The following is a 16,755-nucleotide window of genomic DNA, read 5'->3' as shown; positions in this document are numbered from 1 at the left end:
ATTGACTTTTATATAACATGCTCATGATTTTTAAGTCTGCATTACTTGTGCTACACTGACATCACTGGCAGGTCACTTGGAATCCTTTGTCGAATAAGGTACTGAAAAACATCATTTTAGGTCTGACATTATGCAGAGGAAAAACCGCATTAAAACAAAAAGTCATTGACATCCATTTTGCCCTTTATAAAAGCATACATAATGAATAATACCTTAGGCTGTTCCTTACCAATATCATACATGCACGATATTTTTCACTGTAGTTATATAACTAGTAGAACAAATACAATGATATCCTCATACAATCTATTTTGGGCTCCATTCTTTAGCCCTTCACTACTCAGCATACTGAAAATAAATGTTCAAGAGAGAAGCTACAGTCTGATTCCTGCTGCCTAAGAAGCTGTAATTTCAGAACATCCAAAGCAACATATTTTAAATGTTTTGAATTTTGAAAGATATTTTATTCTGTGTTATTACGTAAACTCTAAGTACGATTTTCATACTAAAGGCCACACTATATGTTTACACATGTATGCTAGTTTTTACACTATCTTTAGTAAGAAAGAATCTACGAGACAAGACAAAGCCAATGAGAAAATAGAACAAAATATTAGACTGTAGAGCAAATATATTTACATAGAAAAAAGGAAGTTTTGGACTTGAGCATCCAGACAGCTCCCAGACTTGCCTTCTGGAGATACAGCTTTAGCAAAAATCTCATGCTAAAGGAATAATCAAGAAATATAGACTTAGAGTGTTTCTGAAAATGGCAAAACGGCCTATTTGGCTGGAAGTGCTGAGCATCACTGATGCCATCTATTAAAACTACTTTTGCTTACCTCAGCACTAGACCACGCTGGATACTGGTTTTCATTTTTTCAGTCAAGTGCTCCACATTAGCCTAGAAATAAAAGAAGAATTTTAAACAAGACATACAGAACTTTAAAACAGCTTTAAGGCGCCTACACGTCCCGAGAACTTCTGTAACGTATTCCTCATCAAATATTATGTGCAAATTCAAATAATCAGCAGGTTTTTTGAGATCCAAGACAATATAAGTATGGCGATTATCTAGGGATAAAACTAACTTCTTCCACATCACAAATAACTGATTTTAATAGTAACACAAAGTTGGTTTTGTGTATGCTATTCTGTTATAGTACCAAGATGGATAACGTCAAGATAGATAAAAATACAGAAATTGCCACAAAAATATCATATCTCGCCCTTAGTCTCAGTCCTTGACCAAGTCCCATTACGGACACTGTGGTGTACTGCTGTGCTGGTGCTCCCATGTACGACATGAAGAGTACACGCCACTGAGAAAAGATGGGAGAAATCAAATTCATTTCACACTTCTTTTCCTTTCAGGAAATTTCTATCCGTTTAGCTTTGTATTTGTCCATGACTGCAGCCAGCACCAACTGCCTCAGAGAGAGTATCGAATACACCTTACATACTGTTAAATCCAGACATGAATAGCCATCTAACGCGATGGAAAAGGTATTTCTTATTCTTATCTTTATTTTTTGTCCTTTTTTTTTACTGCCCAGGTCTGTTCATTTACATGTAATTTGAATAAGAATAAAAATGAAACAATTCACCTAGTAGCGTTCAATAACTAATACAACGATTTTGTCAATTAACTGAATCTGATGCCAAGAATAAGTGGTATATATGTTCCTTTATATAATAGGGCATAAGAACCAGCATTATACGAAAGTGCTACTGAAAAACACAACTTTTAGATACAATCTAAATATTTGGGGTTTTTTGTAACATGAGCCATCTACTTCAAATATACACATTATGCTATATCTGTACAACCATTTTAGGATCTACTTAAAAATAAGGAAAAGATTTCTAATGCTATATACCTGGAGCTCTCGAATATCAAACTGTTCTTCGAAGATATAAGCAGCATCAGCTCCTGCCGCGAGGGCCCCCATATTAGCCAGATAACCACAATAACCACCCATGGTCTCAATGATGAACACACGACGCTTGGTACCACTGGCCGACTGCTTGATGCGATCACACGTCTAGTCAAAGGTGAGATATTACAGGTTTAAATAAAAAAAAAAGTCTGCATTTCTGGTTTTATAGGTCATGCAACTTCATGTCACTTATTGGTAAAAGAGTTTAAAGAATTTATAAAAAATACATCCTTAAAAATTCCAACATATCATAACCCATTTAACTATAACAATAAACCAAATAAAGTAATTCTTATAAATCATACATTGAACACCATACTCAAAAGAAAACATTATGCTACCATCAACTCTTTTTATTTGCTTCCTGCAAATACTAAACCAGGAATTAATTTTGGTTTGTGCACAGAATTAAAAGTTGTGATATTTTTCTAATAGAGATACAAACAGATATAAAGGAGCTTTTTAATCAGCTCTGGCATGAGTAAGTTTCTCTTCTTTGCTTTAACTCTATTAATTACTGAAGGGTTTATTTCTTCTTAGCAATGATTTTAAAATCCACCACATTCCCAACCATATTTAACAGTTACAGTTTCTTAAACTGAAGTCCTGCGCGTGTATTGCCCTGTTGTTTACATTCCAATAATGATATCCACATAAATATAATTTTTTCCAGCATTACTGCAGCTTTTTTTTTTTAAATGTTTTTGGATTTCTATTAACAGGTACACACTTACTATAAGAAGACTGCAATCTCCACTTGTGTCTTACTCTGACCAGCATAAGACATTTTCTCTACAAAGAGGCCTGTTGCTTACATGCCACCAGTTAACACCAATATTTATCAGAGCTGCCTAAGAGACTTCAAAAATAACAGATAAAATCTGCAGTGTGGTAGGACTGAGGAAACTTGGGGAAACATAGAAACTTAGGAAAAGGTAGAAACCTAGGAACTAGGTTACTATGCATCTCCAGGTTTTAAAAATACTCAAGAAGCTATTTGACAAACTCTCACTTCTAAGAATGAGTTTTTCTACCCTTCAAAGTTATTTTGAAGTGATCAGATAATGTATCTTCCTTTGAGAAAGCAAATAATAGAAAGACACTATTTCCTTCTTTGTCTTAAAAATAAATACGTTTTACCAGACCTACTGACAAGAAGAATTTTGCAAAACAGATGTACTGTCCTTACACCAGTTCTGTTTAGTAAAAATGGGAAATAAAAGTATCTGAGAAGTTCATCATCTTGAAACCCAAATTATGATAATGTTAAAAAAGCTCCTATGCCTTAATGATTTGCTGAATGAGTAACTGCAGATGCTGTAATATTTGAAGTATTTCTGTTTCACAGGTATTTGTAACGGAACCTTCATTCAGGTAACTAAAAATAATACTTGAGGCTGAAACTAATAGTGTGAGCAATGTGGTCTTTAAAAATACACCTAACAGACCATAGAATAATTAATTGATACATGGGAAAACTTAAAATAGTAAAAGACCAGAAATTCTAACATCATAAGGTTTAATGCACTGAAGGACTAAAAACAGTGTATGCATTTATTTAGGTCCAACTACTAAAAGATACATGTAATTTAAATTATACATATTTTATTTATATATTTGAATATGTGCATGTTATGTGTATATACACACACGCACATATATATACACACAAGAGCAGAATTGACACGAATTTATTCACAATATGGATTGACATTCTGTTTTCCTTAAGCAGGAAGTATCCCTGTAAAAAAACTACATCACAAAAGCTGATGTTGAACTTCATCAGTTTTTCAAGATGACACTTCCTTTTACCTGTCTTGGATTTTGCAATGTCCTCAAGCATTTTACCTTCCCCTTCCAGATGTGGTTTCATAAGATTATTTGCACAATACTATCATCTGGCATACAGTAAACAGTAAGAAATTCATAAAAATCCCCATCACTATTAATAGCTGCAAATGCAGCACTGAACCTATTTCAACTCATTTTTAAAAAGCTGCCTGGAACTGGACGGATACCATGTGTTTAGCTTAGGATATAAAAAATCCTGGCTTTAGACACAGAAGAAATAAATACCCATTAGAAGATTTCCTTAATTTTGAGAGACTTAAAAGATCTGTAAATGCCAAGCTTTCTAAACACGTTTTCCAGCTGCTGGTAGTAGAATGAAATTTTTTGCCTTTTGAGAAGCTCTAAGCAAGGATGGAAATCATTAATTGCTTTTGAGATTACTCACTTCAGATTTATTGAGAAGGATTTCTATTCTAGACCATACAAGACACATTATAAACTTTCTACTATTCTTACTCTCCCAGAATGACTGTGACAGAAATACCCAAATACAAAAATGGATTTTGAAAAATCCTTAATTCATGGACTACTCCATAGGTTAGGAAGGCCAAAGCTCAAATGCCTGATGCAGGTTTCAGAAGTTTTAAACATGGAGACATAGTGACTCTTTTTGGAGTACTCTTTGGAATTCCACTGCTAGTTGAGCTTTCATATGAACTGAGCCAGCTTTGTGAAAAACCTGATATTCGAAACTTAACCAAATCAACAGTGTTCTATTTTTAGCACAAACTAAACATCCTAATAATAATAAAAAAAATCAATAGATACAACCATTTTTATTTTATTTTTTACTGAGAGCATTATTGAAAGCTGTACAAATTGCAATTAAAATTAATAATAAAAACAGTGAAATAAGAGGAAGCAGCAATATATATGATCATTTTTGCCCGTTGTGCTTTCATGTGTTCAGTTTTACAGGTGCATTCCTGTTAGAAGTGGTATCAGTCATAATTAGCAGATTTAGCCTGACATATGTTGAAGTAGGAAACAGGGAGGCAGCTAATGCAGGGGTAAAAGCACCTGTGTCCTGCCTCTGAACGTATTGCTACAGTTTACCCACACTACATCTTAGGTTGTCATCCCCTCAGGGATGCTGTATTGCATCGCCCAAAGACCAAGCCATAATATCTCCTGACACAGCTCTTGCAATTACTTACTGGAGCTTTTTCACTCTATATAAACAAACACCACTGTATCAGAGCAGGAAAACAAAACTGCATTTCTCAACCCCCTGGATCTCTATTTTGACTTTCTTGGATAATTACTTCATAATTAGTTATGTGGATTAATAATGAGGGGCTTGATAAAACCCAAAGTTGTTCAGAGGTTTACTCCTTTGTTTACGTTAGACCCCAAATCAGTTCCCTTTGCTGCATATGTTTAATGTTAACCATGTACTTAAAATGCTCTGCTGCACTGAACTCAGTCATTAGCCCATGCAATAATGTGGCATTTTTTTATATAACATGTGCTTTTTTCTTTATTGTAAGCAATGTTGAAAAGCTATGGAAGATTAAAAAAAAAAATCCAAGCAAGCAAAATATTTTAAGCTCAAGAGCAAATGTCCTAAGCACTAACGCAAGAGTTAAACTCCCAACATAATTACTTTTTATTAGGTTAATCTTTAATCAGTCTTGCAAAACTTCTTAACTATAAAACATTTTAAAAAACCCACAGTAAATTAATTGTTTTAGAAAACCAGACATTTCAAGGTCTTTAGGTATCCCCATCTTAGGCATTCTATCATTTTAACTTCTAAAAGATACACAGTCTTACCTCCACAATAGCATTCAAGGCAGTGTCAGTACCAATGCTAAAGTCTGTCCCTGGCACATTGTTGCTAATAGTAGCAGGCAACACACAGATAGGAACGCAAAACTCCTCAAAGCGGGAACGTGCCTCGTGTAGCTGCAGACAACTTTCATAGGCCTGGAGCAGTGGTACAAGTGTGAGTGATACAATCCTTCTCTTTGGATCACTCTGCTAATGGCTCCTTGCATGTGATGGTAAATTTGGCTGTCTGTTGGCCCAGGTAAATACAATTGGTGAGATTATTTGGGGGGGATCTCCTGTACATACCACAACAGTGCACTGGGGTTGCATTGGCACAATGCTCTTTGAAGAAATGCAGAACATTAGTGTAGGTTAATACAGAGTGAAGGTGGAGTGTGAACAGCACAGAGGTCTGCGGCAGTTGGACAGAAAAAGACAGCAGAAAGGTAGACTGGAAATCATTCCACAAGAAACCACTTAAAGAACACAGTTTGATACATGTTAACGAGTTTAGAAAGTTAACTGGTAAAACACCTACAACTTGAAGGAAATGCTTAAAGAAAGTTGGTATTTTAAAAACTATGTTAGCCTATAAAGTCAAGACACACACCTATTTCCACCAAGAAAAAAGGAAAGAAGTTTTTGCCTTCGCCTTCCAAGGTTCTATCAACATCACACATCTGCCTCTACACACACAGACTGGACACAGGCCCAGAAAAAAACAGAAACTTGGATGAGTTAATAAAGTTTTCAAGTATAGTTCAACACTACAAAATAAATAATTATGTGAAAAGGATTAGGTGTTTCTAATAATAAAGGTTACAAAACAATACTTAAAGGTTAAGATTGTGCAGCTGGTTTAAGTCATTAAACATATTTTTTAGCTACATTATTCCAGTTCTTCCTAATCTGAACTAATTAGCATGTCTCATGATGTGTGGCAATTTTTCAAACTGCCTATGTAATGACTCTCCACAAGAAACCCTGATTACAGAGTATGTTATGTTTTTCTTATTCTTTTTCTCCCAGAAAGGACTAATGCTCACAGAAGTTTCATCTTTTCAATTTCGCAGATCAGTTCAGAGAAGCAAAACCATTGCAGATCAAATTATTAGATGGCTATCACACTATCTCCACAAGTATCTATACAGTGACTGACATAAGTAATAATTTGGGAGAAAGTGATGGGAAAAAAATTCACCTGCAAGAGTTCTGGCCTCTAGACTTTTTTCCTAAATAAAACCTGTTCAGTGAGAGGACAGGACATACGACAGCAGTTGCACGAAGTGCAACTTGACTTCTAAAGTCAGTCTCTACTTACCAATTTTGTAAGTGCAAATTTCAATTAAGCTCAGGGCTAGGATGCATTTCCAGTTTAAGTCTGAAATTCAATCTAAAAGACTGCAATTTTCAGACCTGTAGCTCTGAGAAGCTGTATAGCCAGAAGGGCAACAAATGGATGGTTGGTTTGTTGGGGGTTTTTGGTTTTGTTTTGTTTTTAGAGTGGATGAGACTTCACTGAGAAAACCTCACTAATTGCCTAGTCCAACTCAGCTTTGAATTTACATTTCTGCTAAAAAATGAAGGCATACACTGGGTTGCAGTGGTTTGGTAAAACCACACGGCTTCCTGGAGATCTGCAAAACATGACTTTTTCTAAGAAGTTTTATATTGAGACTTTCGGAAAATCAAGTTGAAAGGAGATTTAGAGCAATAACTAACACAATTGGTTAGTCTGCATTCATGATATGTTACGATGCAGTTCAGATATGTTTTACTTGCATTAAATATTGCCATTTTATTTGATGCAAGTGATTCCAGCAAACATATCCAAAGACTGTACCTTCACCAAGCATGAGCATTAGATCATTGTACGCAACATCTTTGCATCATTGCAGCAAAATATGGAAATGCTTTCAATAAAGGGCCACTTAATAATTTTAAAGGTTAAACAAGCAACTGGTGGTTTTAATAATTGCTTTACATTTTTTAAAATAAGTACTACTGTAGGATAAGGGATACTGTACTGTGTCATTTCACACCCTTTTATTACATTTGTGTTATTAAAAAAGGTATTGCTATAACCAAAGATGCTTTATAAAAATACATGCAGTCCACCAAACACTGTGGTTCATTGACTTTACGTTGATCTAAACGCAAATGGCCATTGAAAGGGATGGATTTACTGTCCCAGCTCCACATCCAGCTGTTGGTAGGACTGAACTAGACTATCATTTAATTGGGCAGCTACTTGGCCAGGCTAATTTTCAGCTTCCTAGCTCAGACTGATGTGGAGCCACATTTGCAAGTACCAGCAATGGAAGGGTTCAGGGGTCTGCAGCTTCATTCACTCTTCAGTGAAAAAGGGTTTTCTTGTGCCTGTTCACTCTGGTTTTTCTAACAAAACCAATTGATCCACCTGTATTTCCTTGACTTTGATGAAAGGAAGAGGCAGATTCTCAAAGAAACACACTAGAGAGTTCCAGCATCTTCCTTTTTCAGGTTCGATATTTCTCCATCTCCAGCTGATACCTTTTCATTTCCCCATTTACTTCTACATCTCCTCAACCAAATGAATATTCTTCCATACCTTGTTCTGGTTTATTCCTCTTTAAGTCTTCTTTATTCCTCTTAAAACTTCCTTTAGCCCATCAGTAGGCTCTGTTTTCAAACTAAGTTTCCATCCCTTCCTTTCTCTTTCCATGTTCTGTAGCTGAAACAGTCTAACTTTTTATTCATCCTGCTTAATTACAGAGTAGATTTCTGCTTTTTACTTCCATCTGCAAAATGTATTGCTAATGCCTCTTTTTGATCAATATTAAGTAATCCAACTTTATTTCTAAAATAATTTTCTGTCCTTCATGGTTATGTAGGAAGAAAACTAACATTCCTTTGCTGCCACATTCCAGGGGTCTGCTATCTGAAATAAGATTCTATTCATTTCACTGGATTAGAAACATGAAGTTGAGAATATAGGTATTTTTATTATGGTAGTTATTTTACTGATGCTCAAAGTTCATGTTCTTATCCTGCAATCCTTAACAACTTATTTCATATATCTATATATACAAGCCTTAAGCATACCCTTTCCATGTACAGAAGCCTCCAGCTTTCCCCAGGTATTTTATATTGTGGAGTTTTCAATGACAATTTTTCTCACTAACATTCTGAAAACTGAAGTGAAAAACACAGCATAAGTTTAAAACACTCTTCAAAAGTCAAACCAAATTCTACTCTTCAACTGATTACAAGTCTGTATTTTAAAACAAAAATGGAAAAATGGAGTATTTCAAGAGGGTCACAGAATCTATTATAGAATCTAAATTCTGATTATAGAGAAATGTACCATCCACTATATCTATGACTTAGGGAAAAGCACACTCTTTCCTAACCTCTCATTCAGAAGTTAAGTATCTGTTTGGCTGCTTTTTATTGTTTTCCTTTCTAAATGCAGCATCTTAACACATTTTATCTGCAAATGTCTCAAGGTGCCATTTACACCCCTAGACTAGCTTCAAACAATCTAACATCGAGAAGTATCTCAATGCCAGACACTAACAAGGCCTCATTACCCAGCAGAAATGTACTTACCTTACTAAAACTTGTGAAGAACACAGAAGTAAGAACAGTACCACAGAAAAAATTAGTATGACGACATTTTGGGTTTCATAGGAGGTACTAATCCAAGAGCACTGAAAACTATGATGCATTTATTCACCTAATAGTGGCAACAGGAATAAAAATGCTATAAACTATATCTAATGGACATTAATGTCCATTTGCTGTTTCCATTTACCACAGTCAATTGTATGACTTGTATTGAGTCTCTCAGTCACATTTAATAGGGGGCATCATCCCTATTGAACCTGATCTGAACATGCAACACAGGAATGAAAGGATACATTTTTCATTATCAGTATTAGTGAATCAAGGTCAAACAATCAGAGCAAAAAAACCCAAACAATTTCAAGCAGAAATGGTTCCACAACACAAAGTCTTCTGCTTCCCCCCCAAAAAATGAACAAAATTTAATTTTCCATTGGATTGAATCTAAATCTTGCAAGGCTATTACATGTCATATTTATTCCAGAGAAAAATCCAGGCAAAATAAAACACAAAAAGAAGATGAAAGTTATCAGTAAAAAATACTAGTTTGAAAATTTTCCACTGCTGCATTGAAAATATGGAGATACTGACATTTTATTTCTTATCTAATAAAGATGGATGATATCTGCAAATCTAAGTATAAAGTAAAACACAACAAGAGAGAGACTGACTATGATATATCCCACTCTACACGAAATAACCTTTAAAAAGAGGCCAGTCAGGTAAACAAAGATTAAGAAGAAAAGAAAAGAAGAAAAGTAGGTGTTATGCACAATCATTTTACTCACCTTAATTTGTGACCAATCATTTTGGAGAAATATTTTTATTTACCAGAACTGGAAACATCTAAATGTATAACCTAAGTTGTCTATAAAGAATATGTTCAACATAACTTTTAGTTACCTTACAGTCTTTTTCAAGGCAATAGTTAAGGAAATGGAAATTTCCTAATTGAAGGGCTTATTTTGCTGAAGATAAAAATATTGATGTTGGCATGGTAAAAAACAAAACAGGTGAAAATTATGTTAGTGCTCTTGAAGTTGGTAGCATTTGAGGAATCCTTCAAATTTCTGAAAATAATATCAAGATCAAATATATCTAAGTGATAGAACTGACATTTTGTTTTCAAAAGCAACTTGAAATTTTCTTCCCACTTTACATCATAGTTGTTACTTTTCACTTCTTCAAATGTAGCTCAATATGTACAATCCGTGAAAAAATTCTACATTTTGGCTCCAAGATGGCTGAAGACAAAAATCGGGAAGTAGAACTTGTAATATAATATGGTAATTCATTGTCATTCGGTAAAGAAGTTATGAAATAATTCTGTTTCTTCTTTATAAGTGAAAATATAAATTCAGTTTTGAAGACAAATGCTTTATTAGGTCTTTGCTGTGTTTTAAACTATGGACACTCTGCAACTGTACCTGCAGTACATATCTGTCAACAGATTATGTTGAAAAGAAAAAAAAGTGAAGGACATGTGATGTTATTGTTTCACAGACAAAATTATGTCAGAATATATAGAAACAGAATTGCTGTTTAGTAGAGGTATGATGGATTAATGCTTAAGTGAATCAGATGAACTGTAAATGTGCATGCCTGACAATTTCATTTGTGTGGTGTTTGACAATGCTCTATCCAACTGAGTTTAGTATTAATCAATCCATTTTTAATTTATATCGTATAACTGGATTTGATGTTTTAAAAAATGCTTCATAATATGACTCAACTGGGGTTTTTTGTTAAATCTGTTTATTAGTAGAAGGCATGTAATTCCTATTATTGAGAAATACGGATCTTACCGAGTGTACCCTCAGCAAGTTTGCTGATGATACCAAACTGGGAGGAAAGGCTGACACACCGGAAGGCTGTGCTGCCATTCAGCGAGACCTGGACAGGCTGGAGGACTGGGCAGAGAAGAACCTGATGAAGTTCAATAAGGGCAAGTATAGGGTCCTGCACCTGGGGAGGAATAACCCCAGGCACCAGTACAGGTTAGGGGCAGACCTGCTGGAAAGCAGCACTGCAGAGAAGTACCTGGGAGTTCTGGTCAACAAAAGGTTGACCGTGAGTCAACAATGTGCCCATGTGGCCAAGAAGGCAAATGGTATCCTGGGGTGCATTAGGAAGAGTGTGACCAGCAGGCTGAGAGTGGTTCTCCTCCTTCTCTACTCTGCCCTGGTGAGGCTGCATCTGGAATATTGTGTCCAGTTCTGGGCTCCCCAGTTTAAGAAGGACAAGGAATTACTGGAGGGAGTCCGGCGGTGAGCTATAAAGATGATTAGGGGCCTAGAGTACCTTTCTTATTAAAAGAGACTGAGAGAGCTGGGTCTGTTCAGCCTGGAGAAGAGAAGGCTGAGAGGGGATCTCATCAGTGTTCATAAATATCTCAAGAGGATGGGACCAGACTCCTTTCAGTGGTGCCCCACGATAGGATGAGGGGCAACGGGGGGCACAGACTGAAGCATAGGAGATTCTATCTGAATACGATGAAAAACTTCTTTACTTTGAGTGTGACAGAGCCCTGAACAGGCTGCCCAGAGAGGTTGTGGAGTCGTCTCCTCTGGAGACATTCAAACCCGCCTGGACACAATCATGTGCGATCTGCTCTGGTGAACCTGCTTTAGGAGGTGGGTTGGACTAGATGATCTCCAGAGCTCCTTTCCAACCCTAAACAGTCTGTGATTCTGTTACAGTCTCTGTTAAAGAAATAAAGATGTTAAATATATAAACAAGGATCTCTTTCTGAAAAGAACAACAATCACTCAGCATTTTTCACATCTGGTTATACTGATATATATAATAGGGATTTTTTTCTCTGCAGTGCATCAAACGATCACCAAGTCTTAGCTTTAGGTTTCTTTCTTACATGTATAATCAATATATGCCATCTGATTTTATAGTTTGCAAGTTTACAGGCCATTGTAGTTCCAGAGAAAACCTAATCGAAGCATTTGGGATTTTAAACCTTCTCTTATTTAAAAAGGTATCATGAATGTGGCTATATTAAGTAACTGTGTAATTTTCCAGATGACCTTTCCAAAGTTCTGGTCTATAAAAATATCCAGTTCTAGCCAATTTTGTCAGTTTTAACCACAACTGCTTTGTTAGTAAGCGCACACACCAGAATAGACTTACATCAGTGATAGTGTTCAGAGCAGTATCTGCACCAATGCTGAAATCTGAACCCGGTACATTGTTGGATACAGTGGCAGGAACCATAACCATGGGAACACAGAATTCGTCATATTTCTCTCGGGCAGCTGACAATTCCAGAAGTCCGAGGTAAGCCTGTTGGGCACAGGCATTGGGTGAAAAATTAGGATGAATAAAAGGGCAAAGTAGGAGTGACAAAATGGAAAGGGCCACAGGGGGAGCCAATTCTACCACAGCACACTTCAGCAAGTGAAAGTAATGAGGAACCACTAAAATCTGACACAAATGCATAAAAAAACATTAAAATACATTTGAAAACAAACAATAAATAGAATATTCATTTTCAAGGGAATATATAATTTAGACAGAAGAAAGTGCTTTGTACAACACAAACGTACTGCAAACTTCAGGTACAGTTACTACTCATTTAAAATTTTATTATTGCTGAACTAGGGCGATGCATATATGTTGGAAAAAAATTGATGATTCTTTCCTTATCAAGAAGTATTAAGCACGTTCTTCTCTGAGAAGAGCTGGTGAAATACTTTCCCGAATTAAGATCTCAAAAATCAGTTATTTTGGTAAAATGAAATGAACATGAAACATGGAAGAAAAAAATACTTCTCCAGATCATTTAAAGCTTTTGAAATGCACTATGTGAGAAAGAGTGGTTTAAATAGGAAACCACAGTGTAGCTACTATTAAAGGTCAAAGGACTTCTAGAAATATGTTCTAAGTATTGATACAGCATAGATTGGAGCTTGCACTACTGAGGTCAATTTTTTTTTTTTAAATATAAAAATACCATCACATTATCTCGCCTTATTTATTAATTTAGCATATCCTGTGTTTTGCAGTTAGTAGTCACTGTCTTGAATGTCAACTTTCCATAGAATCACTGATTGACAATACTTTCAATCCTAAACACTATTTAATCCTAAACACTATTTCTGTTGTGTATCAAATATAGTTATAACCAAACGCACTGTACCTGAAAGACTGGGTAAAAATTAAAACAGTCTAATCCTTTTGTTAGGATTTTTACTCAGACATAATTAAACATTTCAGTGTACCTCAAATCCACCAATAACCATCAGGGCGTTAATGTTGTTAGTGCGCATCTGGTCAGCAATCTTCTCCAAATATTTTGCAGGAAGAGTACTAAAAATTATTAAACCATAAGAAAAAGGAAAACAATTTACAGATTCTGCAGCAATAAGAACTAATCACAAGCTGAAACAGAAAACTGAGCAGGCAATGCAATATTTTTCATTTTACATATTTATCCATACAAATACTCCCAAAAACCAGTAAGGAATCATGTCAACTGTAAAGAAACTACAGGTTTGCAATCCTGTTAAGTGAAAGGGCCCCAGGAAATGTTTAAGTTGAGGTTCCAACTCCCATTTTCATTCTCTCTTCAGAGCTGGTACAGTACTATAAAGATAACCCCGTTAGACTGTAACAATTTTTTTTTAAAAAGAGCACTTAACCATTCTGTGGAAGAAAAAGCACATGAAATCATACATTGCTTATATAAAATACTAGAATTCATCCTATCAATTGGCAAAATACTGACGTTACCGTTTTGTACCAAGAATTGATCCTCCTTGACCAGTCCAGCCTCCAACATCTCCCCAGCTGATTTCCTTTATCTTTGAATAAAAGTATAAAAGGAGATGGTGTTAAGTAATTATCCAATTGCACCTCTTGACATGCAGCAAACATCAGATACTACTTTATGTAAAGCTGTTGGAACAAATTGTTGGACATAGGCAGTACCAAAAATGAACTTGGCAAAGAAAGAACACAGCACCAAGAGGTTAACTGAATTTCTCGAGTTCTTACCAATCCCTTTCCATTCTGTCTATTTGTTTGATCCTCCTCCAGATCATGATGGACCCTGTCTCCTTGTTTCATATCATGACCCTATTTTTACATCCTCTCCTACTGAATGTGAAACACGAAAATCTAGAACTAGGTCTTTGAAGTTAATTTTGGGACCTGCTGCTCCAGCGAGGCATAGGAATCATAAATCTTCTATCCAGTTTCTCCTCAGTATACCAACAGATGCTTAGCATTTAAAATAGGGACAGAAGAATCTAACTCACTTGGAGAAAAAAAAAAAGCTTCCTTCCTCAACAAGCACCACTGCAAATTGTCTTACAGTAAGGAAACACAGATGTAACAACACAGAATCAGCAAACCTTCTGTTATTCTGTAGAAAACCTACTATATGCTAAACAACGACCAAAGTTTGAAGGTAGGATTCAGCTGAACTAATTTTGTAGCTCTGCAGCATGTGATTAGCAATACTTAAGATAAATTAATCTATAGACATGAACAGTTGAGAAATAGTTACAATTTCAGTTTTATAGATCTTTCTGAAATAAAAAAATCTTAAGAGATTTAGTTTCCACAACAGTTATGACAGAACATACCTTCTAAGAACATAAACAAAGGTGGTGATGTGGGACGAGGTACCTACTACTATGTAATCCACTCAGGTAATACTAACCTTCCCTCTAGCAAAACCTTCAAATCCATCAATGACTGCAAACATTTTATGGCCTTCAGTTATGCCAACTCTCACTGCAGCTCTCACGGCAGCATTCATTCCAGCTGCAGGAGCACCAACATTTAAAACTGCCACATTAAAATTAGTCTGCAAGAGAAAAAAAGATATTTAATAAGCACTTTTATTTCTATACCATGGTTAATTTGTCCATCATACACAGTGCTAAATGTTTGAATTTAAGAACGGAAATTTCAAAGCCACTAAAACCATCCAAAATCTGAAGTTAACTAGAAGATATATGCATATATTTCCCAATTTGCAGAATATCACATAGAAACAAACAGTTTAAAATAAGGATGTTTGTTTGAAAGTAAGACTTTATCACATTTTCATTTGGCTTGCAGGTTAAGTTATTCAGGTTTTTATATTCTAGCTCATCTAGGTTCAAGAAGTATAAAATACCCTGCATTATTCAAGCAGTTTCATGTTATGAAAGCAGTAGCTTTTTTGTAAAAACTTCCAAAATAGCCAAGAACAGAGTAGGAACTGATTCTAGCACACTTGCAGTTACATGTGTATCATTGGTATCATGCAAAGCAGAACAGATGACAACTTTTAAAGTATTGGCCAGGTTTTAAAAGCAGCTGACAATATAGCAGTAAACAGGAAAACTTAAAATCTTTCACAGTACTGTACATTTTCAGATTATGGCAGTTTTTTAAGCATTTCCCAACAACTTGAAGTAATTGAGCTTATATTCAGTGTCTCCCCAAGTTCGAGGGGAGGGGAGGGGAGGGGCCCTCAGGATCGAGTCCAACCACAACCTAATGTAACTCTAGCACTAAACCATGTCCTTAAGAACCTCGTCTAAACGCCTAGGGATGGTGACTCCACCACTTCCCTGGGCAGCCTGTTCCAATGCCTCACAACCCTTCCCATGAAGAATTTTTTCCTAATATCCAATCTGAACCTCCCCTGGTGCAACTTGAGGCCATTTCCTCTTGTGCTAGCACTTGCTACTTGGGAGCAACACCCTCCATGCTACAACCTCCTTTCAGGTAGTTGTAGACAGCGATAAGGTCTCCCCTCAGCCTCCTTTTCTCCAAGCTGAATAGCCTCAGTTCCCTCAGCTGCTCCTCATCAGACTTGCGCTCCAGGCACCTCACCAGCTTTGTCACGCTCCTCTGAACTCTCTCTAGTACTTCAATGTCCTTCTTATGATGAGGGGCCCAAAACTTAACACAGGATTCAAGGTGGGGCCTCACCAGCACTGAGTACAGTGGCACAATCACTTTTCTAGTCCTGCTGGCCACACTATTCCTGATACAAGCGAAGAGGCTGTTGGGCTTTTTGGCCACACTGCTGGCTCATGTTCAGCTGCTGTCAGTCAACACCCCCAGATCTCCCTCTGCCAGGCACTTTCCAGCCACTCTTTCCTGAGCCTGTAGCGCTGCCTGGGGTTGTTGTGACCCAAGTGCAGGACCCGGCACTTGGCCTTGTTGAACCTCATATAACTGGCCTCAGCCCAACGATCCAGCCAGTCCAGACCTCTCTGTATGGCCATCCTACCCTCCAGCAGATCAACATTACCACCCAATTTGGTGTCATCTGCAATCTTACTGAGGGTGCACTCAATCCCCTCATCCAGATCATTGATAAAGAGATTAAACAGAACTGGCCCCAATACTGAGCACCGGGGAACACCACTTGTGACCGGCCACCAACTGGATTTGGCTCCATTCACCGCAACTCTTTGGGCCCGGCTCCCCAGCCAGTTCTTTATCCATTGCAGATACACCATCCAGGCCATGAGCTGCCAGCTTCTCCAGGAGAATGCTGTGGGATGAGATGTCAAAGGCCTTACTGAAGCTTAAGTACACAACATCCACAGCCTTTCCCTCCTCTGCT

General features: G+C 36.7%; 1 protein-coding gene across 3 annotated transcripts in view; it reads right to left on the bottom strand.

Moving 5' to 3' along the window:
• PFKP (phosphofructokinase, platelet) overlaps nt 1–16,755 on the bottom strand; it is a 49,602-nt gene that overhangs the window by 3,484 nt on the left and 29,363 nt on the right. Inside the window, exons 14-20 of one of the 3 annotated variants that reach the window (XM_065627150.1) lie at nt 14,848–14,994; nt 13,914–13,984; nt 13,403–13,490; nt 12,312–12,464; nt 5,568–5,720; nt 1,881–2,045; nt 843–904 (exon numbers count right to left, since the gene is read on the bottom strand). In XM_065627150.1, the coding sequence (XP_065483222.1) occupies nt 843–904; nt 1,881–2,045; nt 5,568–5,720; nt 12,312–12,464; nt 13,403–13,490; nt 13,914–13,984; nt 14,848–14,994 (839 nt within the window). The remainder of the gene's footprint in view (nt 1–842; nt 905–1,880; nt 2,046–5,567; nt 5,721–12,311; nt 12,465–13,402; nt 13,491–13,913; nt 13,985–14,847; nt 14,995–16,755) is intronic. The other 2 variants (XM_065627148.1, XM_065627149.1) reach the window with 2 other exon arrangements.

This window comes from Caloenas nicobarica, chromosome 2, assembly GCF_036013445.1.
Source record: "Caloenas nicobarica isolate bCalNic1 chromosome 2, bCalNic1.hap1, whole genome shotgun sequence".
NCBI lineage: Eukaryota > Metazoa > Chordata > Aves > Columbiformes > Columbidae > Caloenas > Caloenas nicobarica.
This window is presented reverse-complemented; position numbering and strand designations above follow the sequence as displayed.